The sequence below is a fragment of the Sturnus vulgaris genome, chromosome 13 (genome assembly GCF_052056855.1).
Source record: "Sturnus vulgaris isolate bStuVul1 chromosome 13, bStuVul1.hap1, whole genome shotgun sequence".
Classification (NCBI taxonomy): Eukaryota; Metazoa; Chordata; class Aves; order Passeriformes; family Sturnidae; genus Sturnus; species Sturnus vulgaris.
In genome coordinates, this window is record NC_142255.1 from 1755298 (window position 1) to 1771697 (window position 16400).

The window sequence follows — 16400 nt, forward strand, 5'->3', positions numbered from 1 at the left end:
ATCAAGGAATTAGGGCTGTAAACTGATGGCCATTCCAGGGTGGTAACATGCATCACCACCACCAGCATTTAGTTTAGTAGAGAGTGATCTGTGTAATAAAAATAAAATAGTTTGAGGAAGGTTACTAAAAACACAAAGCAAAGGCACAGCCAAGGAGGTTAAACAAATACTGGGCATGTGGTGTTTGTGTTCACAGTGAGTGTCCAACACCAGTGAGAGGTCACCCTGCAAAGAGAAATACCCACCTCCAAACCTCCCCAGAGACCTCCTAAGGACAAAGGAAAGGAATTATTATTCTTCTGTTTATTTGCAAGTAAATTAATACAAAACTTTCAGTAATTTGCTAATAACATACAAATTAGTGATAGTTTTTTCCAAGCTTGTCAGAGCTGGGACATCTGCCAGGGACAGCACAGGGTCAGCACATGATGGAGTGTGAGGAGAAAGGGGTGAGAAGATGGCCTGAAGCAGAAAAGTGAATTCCTGCTGTCTATGTTCTCTGCAAAATTGGAGACTTTTGTCTTAAACTGTATTTTATCTTTTCAAGCAGAGGGAGCTGGAGGGAGGCTGTACCTGAACTTGCAGGGTTAGTAAAATCTATTTCAGAGCAAACCCCTGAAGTGAACAGTGAGGAATCATCAGGACCAGATGGTCTTCACTCCACGTTTCTCAAGGAGCTGAAGTGTGAAATCCTGAGTTCCCAAGAGTGCTGTGTAACCTAGCACCTAAATCAGCAGACTGAAAAAAATCAGACTAAGGAGATTTGGTCAGTGTGATGGGAGGGTTTTAGAAGCCTTTTGGGGGAGATCTGGGGAACTGTGGGTGAGTTAATCTGATGTCTGGACCTGTTAAAACAACAAAAAATAAAACACAGCAGTTGAATCCATCCATTGTATTTTGTGTGGAAAAAGCCACACTTTGCTGTGGAGAACCTTTGGTAGGATGTTGTTGCCCTTCCTTCCTCAGAACCCTTGTGACAGTGTCATTCACTAAGAGCCTCAAACACCAGTGCTGGGAGTCAGAGTCAATTCCCTCTTGCAGGAAAAAGGGAATAAATTCATTGTTTAATAGGAAATTAGAGGGGGAATAAGGTGTTGTTTTTATCAGTGAAGCTGAGTCTGCACTGCTCAGTGTGGAAAAGGGAATTTGGAGTGTTCTGAGTTCATTGGGGTTGTGGAAACAAATGGTGCTGGTGAAGAGCCTTGGGAACACCCTGTGATGTGAGGAACATCCAGGTGATTAAATGACAGTGGAGTTCAATGCACTGCACATGGATTACCCAGGGAAATGCAGCTCTGCCAGTTTCCACAATACAGCCATGGTCTCTGGCCTGGGCCTTGGCATGGCCATGAAATACTGAAGTTGGAAGATGTAGATCTTTGGAAAATGCAAGATCTTAAAAACCAAATGAAATGGTAGGAATTGTCAGGAAAGGAATAGGCACTTGAGCAGAAAGATCATTAGGGGACTGTCTAAATCTGTGCTGGTCCTGGATGTCAAATGGGATGAGCAGTTCTTGTTCCCTCCTCTCTTAAACACAGCAAAGCTCTTAGGTGTAGTAAAGCCAGAGCAGGTGTAGGATGTAACAGGGATCGTGGAATAGTTTGGGTAGGAAGGGACCTTAAATCTCATCCAGTTCCACCCCCTGCCCTAGACAGGGACACCTTCACTGTTCCAGGATGCTCAGGGCTGTGTCCAAACCAGTTCTGTTCTGTAAATCATGAGTGCTTTGTGGGGAGAAGAATGGAAAGGAATGCTTGTTTCTCTTCGTTGGCAAGAACCAAGAGACATCCTGTGGCTGACTGATTCCAAACCACAAAAAAGTTGGTAAATTTTCTCTGGAGGTATCTCATGGAGCTCATCCTTGGGCTGCTGAAGGCTCACCTGGAGCCAGAAAGCAGCTTTTTAAAGGCAAAGTCTGACCAGGAACAGAAAACACAAGGGTATCTCCTCTTTCTCAAGAAATCCCTCAGCCGGGGATTGCTCAATGCCTGGACAATATCCAGAGATATTTCACTTCTCTGCTTTTCTTCTGTGCCCTCCCAGACACCTGGCCTTGGCTGCCGAGTGGCACTGTGTGTTGGTGTCCCTGGATGTGTCCTGCTCATGCAGAGTCTGTGGGAAGGATTTGGGTGCACAGCAGGCAGCACACCTGCAGCCGGTACCCGTTGGCTCCGTGGCTGAGCAGGGCAGTGAGGAGGAACATTGTTCACTCTGGATTCGTGCTCACAGGTTAAGGGGAGTGGGGGATGCTGGGCCAGCCTTGCCAGAGGTTTCTGGCCAACGTGAACAACCCAGAAAGAAAAATCCTGTCCATGTACAGGATGCTGTGAGAGCTCTCTGTGTGTGAGTGCACCCAGAGAAGTTCCCAGGCAGTCTCATCTGTGGATCTGTGTCTGTGAGCTCTGCCTGCCTGCAGTACCTGGGCCAGGCTGGAGCCCACAGCTGTCACAGGAGCCTTGCTGGAGATGGGGCTGCTGCCCAAGGACAGCTCCTTCCTGCCTGTGCCCAAGGACTGTTTGATTTTACCACAGCTCGTGCTGGGAAGGAATCCCATTTCCATCCCAACATGCAAGAGCGAGCAGTTAATTGTTTGGAGTATGATCCTGGGATGGAGATGTTAGTCCTGTGTCATTCCTCCTGCACTGCACAGGAATGATACATAAATATAGATCTAGATATGTATATGCACTCATTTCCTTTCTGCAGCACTGAGCATTTCTTTGTTAAGCTCCTGTTTGAGGTGTCCAGTTCCACGGCTGCAAAATCCTGCCTTTGCTCAAATAACCAATTCCAGCTCTTCCATTTTCATTTTGGAGCCAATTTTCTGAGTCATTGATCGTTTTCATTGCTCTCTTGTAAATCAGAGTTCATGTTTTCCTTCAAATGTGGGGCTCCAGTATCACATTCGGGGGGGGGAGCTGCTGCCAGACTCCACATGGGCAGTTCTTCCATCCCAGTATGATACTGGGACTCGTGTCCAGTTTGTGAGAAAATCCTTGTTTCTCAGACCTTTTTCTGTGAACTTTAGTGCTATTACTTCCTATTCCATAAATCTTCAATATGTTATTTCTCCCTAAAACCCCCTGCATATGTTGAATTACACATAAGTTTTTTACTCTCTCTAATTGATCAATATAAATTTGTTCTGTACTGTTCATGCTTACCTGGTTTCTTGCTTGTTGTCCTAGCATTGAATATTGGGTTTTAGTTTCTGCCTCTGGAATGTTTATTTCAGGGCTGGTCTCTGAAGTTGGATCATATTTAGCAATTTCTGAATGAAAGCTTTTCACTGTAAATGTAAAATAGTTGATTTATTCAGCCCTGCCCTTCTGCCACCACTGGAATCAGCTCTCCATGGAGCTGGGGTTTGGCATTTGCCAAGGAAACTGTAAAGCTCTGAACAGTCCAAAGGAGCAAAAAAACAATTGATGGGCCATCAAATGGTCATTTGGGGCAGTTCCAGCTGCTGAGCAGATGTTAATGAGGTCACTGGAGAAGGCAGAGCAGGCCCCTCTCTCTGCTTTGGCTGTTGAAGAAGTGGGAAAGATTCCCACCAGTCGGGATGCCACAGGCACCACTTCTCCCTAGGGACATTGGCTTTAATTTTCTAAAATAGATAGAGAACATAACCATTGACTGCATTAGAGAATGTCACTGCCACCAAAACTGTTCATGAACTGCAACTCTGCTTTTGCTGCAAAATAATTTGCTGTAGTAGTTTACATTTTTGCAACCTTTTTGCTTCTTGGTATGCTGGTTTTTCTACATTAATTTGGCACTTTTCTGCATTTCTCTAGACAACCCTTTTTTGTCAGCTTGTGTTTGCTTCACACATTTTGTAGCTGCATATTAAGTGTGTTTTAAGGACATCACAACCGTGCTCAGGGGTTGGAAGAATTTGTCTTGCCTACAACATAGTTTTGGAGTTTAAATATCTTTTTTTTTACTAAGTATTATCCACATACTTCTGCTGTTTTTTAAAGAAGAATGTTATGTCTCCCCATTTTCATTTAAAATGTAAATTCTTTTTTTTTTGGGATACATTTGAAGAAAACCAACTAATTTGTACAACTAATTCATGGAATTAAAAGATAACAATCATAAAATTCTGCTGTCAAACATCAATTCAAGCATTTTTTCTGTATTTTTGAGGAGGGACAGGAGGGGATGGATTAACTGGGTGATGGTCATGTTGAATTTTGATCCTTCTTAGAAACAACATTGCAGTTGTGGAAATTGCATTTAAATTTATAATGATTCTAATAGGATTTGGAGCATATCCTAATGGAATAGGTTGTTATCCCTGGAGGAGGAAATAAAATCCCTGTGGAACCATTTCAGGCTGATATGAAATGGGCTTTATGGTAAAATGTCCATTTAAAATACTGCTGGTAATCCAGATTTGTAACTGAAATGTAAGCTAGGGATTGTGCCCCCAGCATCCCTCAGAAATGGGTTATAAATGGAACTGGCCAGGAATGCTGCAATCAGGATTATTTGAGATACACTGTGAAAATGTGGCCACTCTGCTTAGTTTGTATTTGTGCTCTTTGGGCTATGGGGAATGTTCTGGAATGAACAAATGCTTTTGTAAGGGATGGCTGGACACACACTCCGTGTCTGCTTGGTCAGGACAAAAGTGTGGGAGGAGAGGGATGAGGAGGAGTGGCAGGAGCTGGGATTTCACTGGCTGACCTTGGAAAACACACAACCAGTTTCTGGGGGTCGAGGGCACATGGAGGTGGTTGAGGAAGCAGCAATGGTGCTTCAGTGTTGTCCTGGACATTTCTGGTTTGGAAATTCAGCCCTTTGGCTGCCTCAGGCTGTTCCTGAAGTTCCAGTGCTCCTTCAGGAATAGTCCTGGCTGGATGGAGATTGGAGCACTGTGCTCTGGTGGAAGGTGTTCCTGCCCATGGCTGGGGTGGCACTGGGTGGGCTTTGAGGTCATGGATTCTGTGACTTGCACTGGTCAGTCCTGTTCGTTTTGGGTTTGTTGGATGCTGTGCTTGGACCAACAGCTGATTTATTCATGCTTTTTAGAAAGAGAGTAATTCTTTTAAAATGATCTTTACAACCTGAATGTCTCTGTGTCCAAAGGAGACTATTGCCCTGCTCTTCCTGTACAGTAGAGCTACAGACCACTGGAATTCATTTCCATTTCCTTCTGATCTGTACATGTGGAATGGGATCCATGTCCAGCAGCCATTCCTGTTTCCACATCACCTTGGGTGCAATTCCTGCTGCATGGGTGGAGTTCCTCAGCTCTTCCCATCCTTTTAGAGCTATTGGCTTAAAAAAGCATCTTATTTTTCAAATATTTCGCCTTTATTGAGATGTAGCTTAGAAGTTTGAATCAACTGCCAATGTAGATTGGATTGGGTTTTTTTCTCAATCTTTTGATCACTGTTGTGATCAAAATATTTTCTTCAGTCTCCAAAAGGGTGGCAAGGCTCCCTGGGTGGTGTGAAATTCTGTTTAGGAATTTTTCCTTTTCAGGAGTTGTTCTGTGCTGACACGAAGAGGGGGTGAACTGCCAAGTCGTCTTTGAAATTTAATTGTGTGTTTGGCAACAGAGCACACGATCTTCCCTTACAGATCTGGTTTTCTGTGGTAATTGACTTGTTTGCTTGCTGGTTATCAATTGAACTTCTCTACCACAAACATCTGTACTTGCATTGTGTTAATGCTAAACACTGACATAGTTAAACCAGAAGAGTATGTTTGAAAAGCATTTATTAATTCATTAACTGGGAGGTAATTGATAAAGTGAGCACTCCTCGTGTTATTATCCCTTTGTGAGCAGCTTGGCATTTGCTCCATGAGCCAGACAAGCAAAGTCACTTTGAAAAAATAGCGTGTTTGAAATTCTTAATCTCCTAAATCAAAAGTAATTGAGAGTAGGTAGGATATTATCTACTTCAACTTCCATTTTTGTGTCAAAAAAATCCTGGCTCTTCTGATTCAAAATCAATGCCTCTTTTTGGCTGATGTCCCAAACTGGAGCAATATCAGTTGCCAAAGATATTTGAGTTCTTTCCAAATGTCTTCATTAAGAGTTAAACGTTGGTGGGGAAGGCAGAGTCAGAACTTTGCTGTGACACTGTCTGGGCATTCAGCTCTTCCCTGTGAGGGTGGGCAGGCCCTGGCACAGGGTGCCCAGAGCAGCTGTGGCTGCCCCTGGATCCCTGGCAGTGTCCAGGGCCAGGCTGGATGGGGCTTGGAGCACCCTGGGACAGTGGAAGGTGTCCCTGCCCATGGCAGGGGTGGGATAAATGATCTTCAAGGAACTGTCCAGCCCAAACCAGGCTGGGATTCCACTATGAGTTTTTCAGATAAGTTTTTATGGTTTTGGTGGTGACTGTTACTGGCTTGTGTCTCTTTATGTTCTTCTGACAAAATTAATATGTGACAAAGGAATTAAAACTCACCTGTAATGAATGTTTTGGAAATGGAAGCATTGTACATTCATGGAAAAACAACTTTTCCAATTCCTGTATTCCCTTTTTTCAACTGTGCAAGCAGTACAGGAATCAATCAGTGCATGTGAATACAGCCAGAGACAGAGATGGAAGGGAAATGAGAACATGAACTATTGATCAGGCAGGCTGAACAAAATGAGTCATTAGTTAAAAAGGGCTAACGATGAGCAGGCAATGATTGTCCCAGGCTGGCAGGGATGATGCATGTGGGGAGGGCAGAGGCAGAGTGATGGATTGGGTGAGGGATTTGCTGCAGTGCTGCCATGGTATTTATGCCATTTTTCAAGGCACTGCTGAGACATGGCTGAAATTGCATGTAAATGATTGAAACTGCACAGGCTCTGGAGATGGATTCAGGCTGGAGCACATCCAGGGGGTTGTGAGGAATTGTCACAGCAGAGCAAAGCAAACACGACTTGTTGAACCACCCAAAATAAGGTTGGGATAGGGGAAGGGAGGGAGCAGTAGCACAGCTTGTAATAAATAACAGCATTGAGGATAAATACCAGGGAGGGATAAAAATAATTTTCATAGAGAATGAATTGCAGCAATTTGGTGGCAAATAAATTTAGAAGAGAGTTTTCAAATGTCAGAGTTGTATGTGGTGGTAGCAGCCATCAGAGAGTTAGCACAGAAATATCTGAACCTTTTCAAGGGGGAATTTATGGTGTGTCTGGGAAATTCTTGGGAAGTTGGTATGAAAGGGATGTCTGAATTCACAGGCAGTCAGGCTCTGCCACATCCAGCTTTTTGCTGCTGTGTGAGAATTTGAGCAGTGAATGTACAGCTTTGTGCAGGTTTGCACCCTTACCTGAGAGTTAAACCACCTTCTTACTCTAAAGTATTTCCATTTATTAATGCTCTCTTTATTCATTTATAATCCAAAACATGAGGGGGGTTGGGAGAGCTGCTCACCTCCAGCTGTTTTTAAAGTATTAAATCCATCTACAAACCTTGGGGATAATTTCAGAGGAAGGAGTAAAACATGACCTAGGATTCCTTATCCACAGCACCAAATAAACCCTGTTGAGAGGCCAAGTGTGTAAATTGTTTGTCTAAACCCCGTGGCCCTTTCATATTGACTTTCTTTGCTAAATATTAAAGGGCAAAAGGCTGCTCTGGGATTTCCTGGAACTCCAACAATCCGAGCTGCCAACACAAGTAAGAGAACTGCCCTGTGCTGGGAGTGCAGTAAACACAAATAAATGGATGGGTGTTGTCTAAAGAGGATACTCAAGGAATGAGTGCTTGCAGGGCTTGGTGCTGCTGAGCCAGATGAGTGCAGAGGCCCTGGATGCAGCTGGAGGCTCCTGTGGGAGAAACTGTCACCTGTCTGTGCACCAGTCACTTGAGGCTGGTGTCCCCAGAAAATCTGTATCTCAGCATTTTTGTGATTTTTAAAATATATTTAATTGAATTAATCTCACTCTGAGGACTTAAGGATATTTAAAAGGCAGCCAAGACCTTTGGTGCATGTTTTAAGTGGGGGACTTCTGTTCTTCATAGAATTTATGTTCAGAGCTTCTGCTCTGCTGTGTTATAAATGCACAGCTCCCCTCCTGTATATCCATGAAATGTCATTCTGTGGTAAAAGGCACCTGGCTGCTCCTGGACATCTGATTTCCTTGGCTTCCACAGGTCAGAGAGGGAGCTCTGGGGCTCAATGCAGCACTCTGTGATAATCTCAATTCCTTCACAGGAACACGAGGCCACAGTGCCTGGGAAAGTTTCATCTCAATTTTGTGTCCATTCGTTTTTAAAAGTACTTTTTGATGTAACTGTAGCTTTTGTTTTCCTATTGACTTGAACTCTGAGGTTTAGCTTTGCAGTTTATGCACCTCAGTTCCATTTCTTCCTTCATGTGGTTTGGAGGGACCTTAGAGATCATGTCCCAACCCTCTGCAGTGACACCAGGCTGCTCCAAGCCCTGTCCAGCCTGGCCCAAATGTGATTCTGGAAGAGCTCCCAGTTTGTGTGGGTGTCTGTCAAACCTGAGCTGCAGATCCCATGCCCAAGTCCCAGTCCATGTTTGTGTGTCAGCTCTTTCTGTGCTTGTAACATCGTGTTCTTGTCTTTCTTCCTTTCACCCTGCAGTGCCCCCCATGTTCCTGAAGCGCCCTGGGAACATCTATGCCCACGAGTCCATGGACATCGTGTTTGAGTGTGAGGTGACAGGGAAACCAGCACCCACTGTCAAATGGGTCAAAAACGGGGACATGGTGATCCCCAGTGACTACTTCAAAATCGTGGTAAGTGCATTTGTCCCTCTGGCAGGTTTTAAGGCTGTTGGCTGTCAGATCTTCTACACATAATCCTCAAAATTCAGTTCTTCTATGGAACCTGCGTCCTGCTTTTGTCCTGTTGATGTTTGGGGCCTGGAAGTGAAATGGTTTCTTGTATCCTTTTAAGGTACATTGTTTATATTGTAAGAGCTGATGCCTTTATAGCTTGGACTTTCCAGGAGTGTCAGGCACACAGGTGGCAAAATGCAGTGTCAGAGTATGAGCTCACTATGACCACTGGCTGAGTGTGCTTCAGTCTGTGCTCCATAAAAATTCCAGTTTCAAGCAGGAGCTGAAATAAAAATGTAACTGAGCTGTGGATGGTGAGTTTGGCACAGGGGTGCTTCTACAGGGAGATTTTAGATGCAGTGAAAGGCATTATTGAGACATAGTTGAGAAATACATGGCTGTATAATTGGGTGTACCTGGGTTGTGGGGCTGTGAGGTTCAGTCAAGGCCCAGAGTACCACCAGAACAGCTGGGGAAACATTAGGTTTGCCAGTGCTGTGTGATGCTAGAAAATGATAGCCATTAATGAGAGCTTCTGCTGCTTTTTGATGCCCTAGAACACGAGAATTCAGTGCAAGGGAGGTGAGATCTTGGAACACCAAACACACTTTCTTTTCCCAGCTGCTGTCAGAAGTTTCTCCTGCCACAGTAATGTGCTGTGATGACACCATTGTTTTGGCAATTGCAGCCATTTCTAAGTGTTGTTTCTCCCTTTGCTCCTCAGAAAGAACATAACCTGCAAGTTTTGGGGCTGGTGAAGTCTGATGAAGGATTCTATCAGTGCATTGCAGAAAATGATGTTGGAAATGCACAGGCTGGAGCCCAGCTGATAATACTTGACCTTGGTAAGATAAACTGTGACAGCAGAGAGCAAAAAATGGAGAGGGACCATTCCAAGGGACCTTTCCACATGATAGGTTCTGTCAGTAACTCAGCTAGAGCAGGGTGATTTATTAAAATTCATGTGAGTGATCCAGTGTTGTTTTCTGTAAACTTAATGAGGAGAATTGAAGGAATTCTACAGGATCCATCCTGTGTTTTGGATAATATTTGGTGCAGTAATAAAGCATGATCAGAAATGTTGCATGCTGAGGTTTACAAGCAATAGCAGAATAGCCAAAATGAAAGCAGTCACTAAAATCACAAACCTGGAAAAGAAGCACTTATGGAGCACACCCCAAATCACATATTTTATATCAAAGCCATTCCAGTGTCAGAAGCTTTTTTCTGCTATTAGTGTAAAAAAATAGTGAATTTTGTCATTCTTGCAAACTGCAGCTGCACATCTGGTGGGTTACAGCTGCAGTTTAGGGTAAATATTTGTCCCTGTGCTCCAATTAGTGAAACTCCTGCCAGTGTTCCCTATACAGTGTCCTGCAATACATGGCTGGAGTGGCAAAGCAGAACAACTGGTGTTATGTTTAAACCCCAAAAAAGAGGTGCTGCAAATATCATCACTAAGGCGTCAGCTTGTTTTGCTCTTTCAGGTCATGTAGTTCTGAAAAATAATTTCTAAGAGTCCAAGGAAGAAAACCACTAGTACAGAGGATAAGGGGAGACAAGGTAGACAAGAAAATACTGAAACTGTACCAAGGGGGACTTTGTGTTGTCTTTTTGGAGAGAGATTGTTTTAAATTCCAATTACTTTCTTATTTGGATGGAGAGGATTTAGGAGAAACGGTCTTGGCCATGGCTGGAGGTTTGCTGGAACTTCACACCTTGAACAGGTGTGAATCTGCTGCCCCTGGGTTTGGTGTCCAGTGTGCAGAGAGTAAACTTAGGAATGAGCCATGAAGAGAGATTTCCCGTTTATTTTCCCGTTGTTTTGTAGAGTAGCTGTGCAATTGCTACTTCCTCTGAATTCCTCTTTGGATCTGGGTGTATTCACTGCTGGCTGAAGAGCCACAGGTACCCCCCAGAATGATTTGGGGAATGCAGGGTGCCCTCTCCTTAGGTCAGGAGCTTTAAAGCCATGGAGCCGTGGCATTCCAGCCTCGGAGCAGTGACAGGAGTCTGCATCCAGCACTACCCTGCTGTCACCAGATTGCCAGAAAAATTATTAAAAGTAATTTAATTTCTGCTCTGTGCATTAATCAACTGAGTGGTTTGCAGCCCCTTCCAGCAGAAGCATGATTCCATATTCTCCACGTTTGAAAACACTGAATAATGAACGGCCTTGGCTTTGGAAGCCCTGCCCAAGCCTGTGCCTGCACCCAGTTCCCAGCAGTAGTTTATAAATGGCTCTCACTGCTTTATTGGAGTTCCTGTGGTCTCACTCCTCTTCCTTTCCCTCTGCTGCTGTGTGTCCAGTGGTTTCTCCTTCCTGCTCCACTCGGGCACCTCGTCCTGCCGTTCTGAAGGGCTTTGCCTCATAATGTCCTTTCTCTTTTGCATGCTGCCAGAGGATTTGGGCTGCAGTGGTGGAGTCTCAGTGTGGGTGTAGAGACACACCCCAAGGCTGTGTCCCTGCAGCTCTGGGGCCATTGAGATGCTGTTCTCCAGCAGTGGGACACCCCCATGGAACACATCTAAGGGGACGTGGGACTGTGCTGTGCAGGGGGGCTGTGATGAGGAGTGCCAGGAGGAATGAGTGTGATATGTGGAAGCTGGCAATTCACAGGTGGAGGAAATTTGGTTTAAAATACCTTCCCTCAATGCATGACCAGTGAAGAAGGAAAGTGTTCTGGGAAAGAGGGAGAAGGTATCACATGCAGTAGTGGCAGCTGGCTTGGTATAAAAATTTAAATCCCTAATTTGAGCAAAAACTATTCTGAACATTTCAATCATTAATTCAGGAAACTTGGATTTTTTTAATTATTTTGTAGCTGCTGATGAGAAATGCCAACTTTGCCAATTTGAAAAGTAACTTCTGTGAGAAAAATGAAGTGTTCATCAAAGTTCTTCCCAGTTAGCAGTGCTTCCCTTCCCGTGCTGTTCTGTTTTCTCCTTCCTGCTGGAATTGGCAAACATCTGGCTATTTACAGACCATTTCTCATTAGCCCTTTTTGCTTATCAAATTGATCTTGAATGAACTAAATGCAAATGAGAAAGTGGAAGCCCTGGGGAGTTTCTCAGGGAAGCCATGTGAGTTCTCTCATCCAAATGAAGTCCCACATCTGTGTTTTGTGCTCCTAGAAGGCAGTGTAAGTTTGAAATGCAGTGAGGGGAAAACATATATATGCTACAAAGGGATGTTGTCTGTGTTTGGACAGATTTCTGACTTGGAGAGAGCAGGAATTTGGTGATTCACCTTCTGCACAGTGTGGGCACAGCCACACAGAAACCTCTGTAAAGTCCATCTGTGATTCTTCATCTCCTGCAATGAGCTCGGTATCCTCATTGATCAGACAATGTTTTAGGCTGGGCTTTGTTGTGTTTGGTGTGACTTCTGGGTAGCTTTTAGTACATAGGAAAGTTATTTGTGGAGAATGTTAAAGCACAGAATTGAAAAGCTTCTTGAGTGGCTTTTCCTCTAAACTTTGGTAATTCTAAACTTCGGCTAATAAATTTAGAAGAGTTTGCATCTGGAAAGGCATTTGCCATACAGAATCCACAACCCTTGCTTTTTCAGGACTATATGAAAGAATCATGGTATTGAGAGCAGAGATTTTTAGGACAAGTGTTTGTATTTGAGAGGGTTGGAAGAATAGAAGGGGGAGGAAGATTTGGGTCAATGATCTGAGTTAAATCCTCTTTATCCCTGTACTGAACACCAGGTGCAGAATTCTGCAAGGGGCTTGAAAAGCCTCTCATGTGCTTTCCAACCACGTTGAGATTTGAAGCTGTGTCCCTGTTTCTCAGATACTGCCCCTGGACACTCAGTGCCTTTCAGAATTTCACTGGAGTGGCTCTGCTGCCTGCTCTGCCTTTTAGGAAGAATTTGGGAACTCCCTAAAAGAAGGAAATTCCTCAATGACCTCACTGCCCTGCACTTGGACTTCTCAGTCTCAATGCTTCTCTCTTTGCCTCCTTTATAAAGAGATGAGTGCTTTGATGTCCTGCAGATGCCCCCATGAAGGACTTCTGCCTATCCCAGAATCTCCATCATGGGAATGCTTTTCTCAGCAACCTCAAATCTCTCCTTCCCCTTTTTTACACAAATCCAGCTTGCTTTACTTCCAATCCTTATTGCTCAGCCCCTGAGTGTCCCAGTTACAGAGCAGATACACTAAATTAGAGCAGAGCCATTCCTTGTCATCACTGTTAGAGCATTTTTGTGTGAGGTGAGTGAGACCCTCGGGGTAACAGAGGCATTTGGGCTTTCTTGGTGCTGTAACCTGGCCTTGTCCAGGGAATCTGGCCCAGCTCACGCTGCCATGTGGGGACTGGGAAAAGAACAGGTGGCAACAAGTAGGAGGAGGGAGGCAGATGGTTCCCTGTCACCCTGTGTGAAAGGCATTGACAAGTACTCAGGCACTGGGGAAAAAACAGGAGCGATGCCTGAACGCTGTGGAAAGCACGGCCCTGGACTGTAAACAAATATGCCATGTTATGGGAGAACAATTTCAAACCTTCCTTTCAGATGCACTGTGTCACCTTCACAGCTGAAGGGAGGTGTTTTGTGGGGCTCTTGTACTTTTATACCACAAAATAGGGTTTTTTTTCACTGTATTGTGGATTGTATAGGAGTAAGATCTTGGAGTGAATGAGTTGGATATGGTGCTGTAGGAACAATGCCAGGATTATTTGTAGTGGAACTATCAGTTTCTTTAAACTCATTTTTTTCATGAAGAAAGGTCCCTGTCCAAGCAAGGGTATCCTGCATGTGATTAATTATTCCCAGCATGGGTAGCAAGGAGGAGGAATTAGAAATCTGTGTGTAGTTGTAGAGCTGTGAGGCTTTGGGATCACAGAGACATCTGAGGATGGCTCCAAGGGATGGGTGCAGGTTCTTCAGGAAGGAGGGACAGGGAAACAGGGAACTGGGACACCCTCTAGGGCTGACTCCAACGTTTCATCACTTTGGAGAGGGTGATGAGCCAGCCAGGAGCACTGGCACAGGGATCAGAGGATGGAAGGACATGTGTGTGTCTGCTGGAGACTAGATCCTGCAGGGCAGGGGGGAGATGGAGCTTTTAACACAGCCAGGGTACTCATGTAGGGGTGCTGGGGTGGCAGCTCCATGTGTGACAGGCAGGATGTGGGGTTTCCAGACTAGGCTGGAATTCATTGCCTGTGTCTGGCTGGCGAATGGAGCTGACAATTCCAGCCTTCAGCTTCCAGACAGGAGGCTTTGGCTTGTTTGGGCTGGTTTTGGTAGGTTTCCATAGGACACTGTGTTAATGGACAAGAGACAAACCATTTGATCCTGAAGGACCAAAGCACAGGAATGGTGTGCCCCACAGGGCAGGGGTTGAATGTGTGTGTCCAGGAGACCAGGAGGGATAAAGAAGGAGCTGCCAACTGGGCTCTGACACAGAGTGAAAGCCCAGGGAGTCTGGAATCCAAGGCAGAAAATTGCCTGGAAGTGTAGAGATGTAGGAAAGACAAAGCTCAGCTGGAGCTGGAACCTTTTCAGGGAAGGTTATGGAGCAAATCCCCCTGCAGGCCATGCTGTGGGTACATGAAAGGGATGATGTTGGGGAAATCAGCGTGGTTTGCCAAAGGCACACTATGTTCATGTGCCTGTCTGAGATGAAATGGTTGGGCCTGTGGTTGAGAGGACAGAAGTGGATTTTGTTTGCTTTGCCTTTAGCCAGGCCTTTGGTGCTGTGTCTGAGGGTATCCCTGGAGCTAAAGTGGGGAAATCCAGACTGGATGATGGGATGTGTGGAGAGCCATGTGATGTACTGGATGTGCTGAGTTTGATTCATCCTGGACTCTGTTACTGCTCAGGCAGGGATGGGGACAGGGAAAAGCTGCAACCAAAGGAATTTCTGATGAGAGAAAGCAGTTTCACAGGGAGGGAACTGCAGCCCAACAGGCTGCCCAGGGAGGTCTGGACATCTCTGCTCTTGGGAGATACTCAAGGCACACCTGGCCAAAGGCCCTGAGCAGCCTGGTTGGAGGTGACTCTGCTCAAGGGGGAGTTCAGGTGAGCTCCCAGACACCCAGAGCTGTTCCATGGTCCTGCCACACTGTGAGGCAGGGATGGGGATGCACCCTCTTGGTGTTGGTGCTCTGCACAGAATGTCCAAATCTGACAATTCCATGGGATGTGTTTCCTGCTGATCCCCTCTGGAAAAACAAAAGTGCCTGATGTTGAATTAAAGTCTGACACCACTGCATCATCTCAGTTCCTCTGCTGAGTTGCATTCCGTGGATCCTAATTTGGAGGGAATTTTACAGACATCATTTATTGTCCTAAATTGGTGCTTTTTTAAAGCAATTGAATTCTGTCCAGGCCCATTGCTGCATAAGCAATTCCATTTTGTGTTGGTACCTCTCTGCCAGGGTTGGCCATGGGCTGTGTGCAGTCTTGGAGCACTGAAAGGGGCTGGGTGGGCTGGGGGCTTCTCTGACCCACAGATAGATGGAGAACATCAGGAATCTGATCCAAATTACCCAAAGCCAGCACATTTCATTTAAGATTGTGCTGAAAACCTGTCATTTCTGCACTGCAGATGGTACTGGACTGTTTGAAGTCACTTCAGGCTGACTTGGAGATTCATATTCCTCACATAGATGCCATTTTAGCTCCCCTGACCTGACTGAAAAGATTCCCAGCTATAGCTGGATTTTAAAGGCAGTGTCAGAAGCCTTACTTCAGTCAGGATAGATGAAGTACTCTGTGTTTTTCATAGCTGTAAGCTTCATTATGCTGTTGTAGGAGGCAAATAGAAGTTCTTGTTGACAATTTTTGGCTCCTACTGAAAGAAATGCAAAAGTTGGCACTAACAGGCCAACTGTGCTCTGCTTTGAAAAACTCAATCACACATTTGTCTATTTGCCATGTGTAAAATATCCCATAAATAGGGCCTTGCCTGGTTCAAGCCCTGAGGCAGACTCCTCTCATGTCACCTCAGGACCTATTTTGGATGATTTTCTAGATATCAAATGTACCTTCTCAGGCTCTCTCACTCATAGAGGTGATGCTTTAGAGTATTTTTTAGTTACATATTGTGAATGAAAGCATTCTCAGTCCATGGAATTCTGTGGAGTTCTTGGAGACTGCAGAAGTACTTGAAAAATCTGCAGGGTGTTGTGAATCAAATGCCAGAGCAAGATAAAAATATACTGTTCTTATTGAAAGAACAATAAAGGAGGACTCTGGGTGTTCCTCTGCAGGGTCTCCTGTTTCTTCTCTCGGACAGAAATGTTCTCATATTCTTTCTGCTTTGTCCAGTTTTGCATGTCTTAGTGAAGGAAAATGGGAAGAGGTCCATGTGGTTTCCAGGAGTGGCTTTCAGGAGTCTCAGTGTCCACCAGGGAAGAAATAGATGAAAATTGAGCAGGGAGGCTGCAAAGCCTTGCAGACAAAAATTCACGTTTTCTGTCAAGAGGAAAAAGTACTCCAAGGAATGAGCTGTGGATTTTGGGGCACTGGGAGATGGCAATGGACGTGGGGTGGAGCTGGATGTTCAAAGTCCCTTCCAGCACAAAGCAGCCCAGGGTTCTGGGAGAGCAGGTCTGTGCTGAGGGCACCTGGCTGTGCTGCACTGGAAACCTGGGGACATGGAGAAGAATC

At 45.0% G+C, this 16400-nt stretch overlaps 1 protein-coding gene across 8 annotated transcripts in view; it reads left to right on the forward strand.

Annotated features, from left to right (window-relative positions):
* NEO1 (neogenin 1) overlaps nt 1-16400 on the forward strand; it is a 164100-nt gene that overhangs the window by 94551 nt on the left and 53149 nt on the right. For all 8 annotated transcript variants that reach the window (XM_088172864.1, XM_088172860.1, XM_088172863.1 and 5 more), the window contains exons 6-7: nt 8577-8731; nt 9498-9618. In XM_088172864.1, the coding sequence (XP_088028990.1) occupies nt 8577-8731; nt 9498-9618 (276 nt within the window). The remainder of the gene's footprint in view (nt 1-8576; nt 8732-9497; nt 9619-16400) is intronic.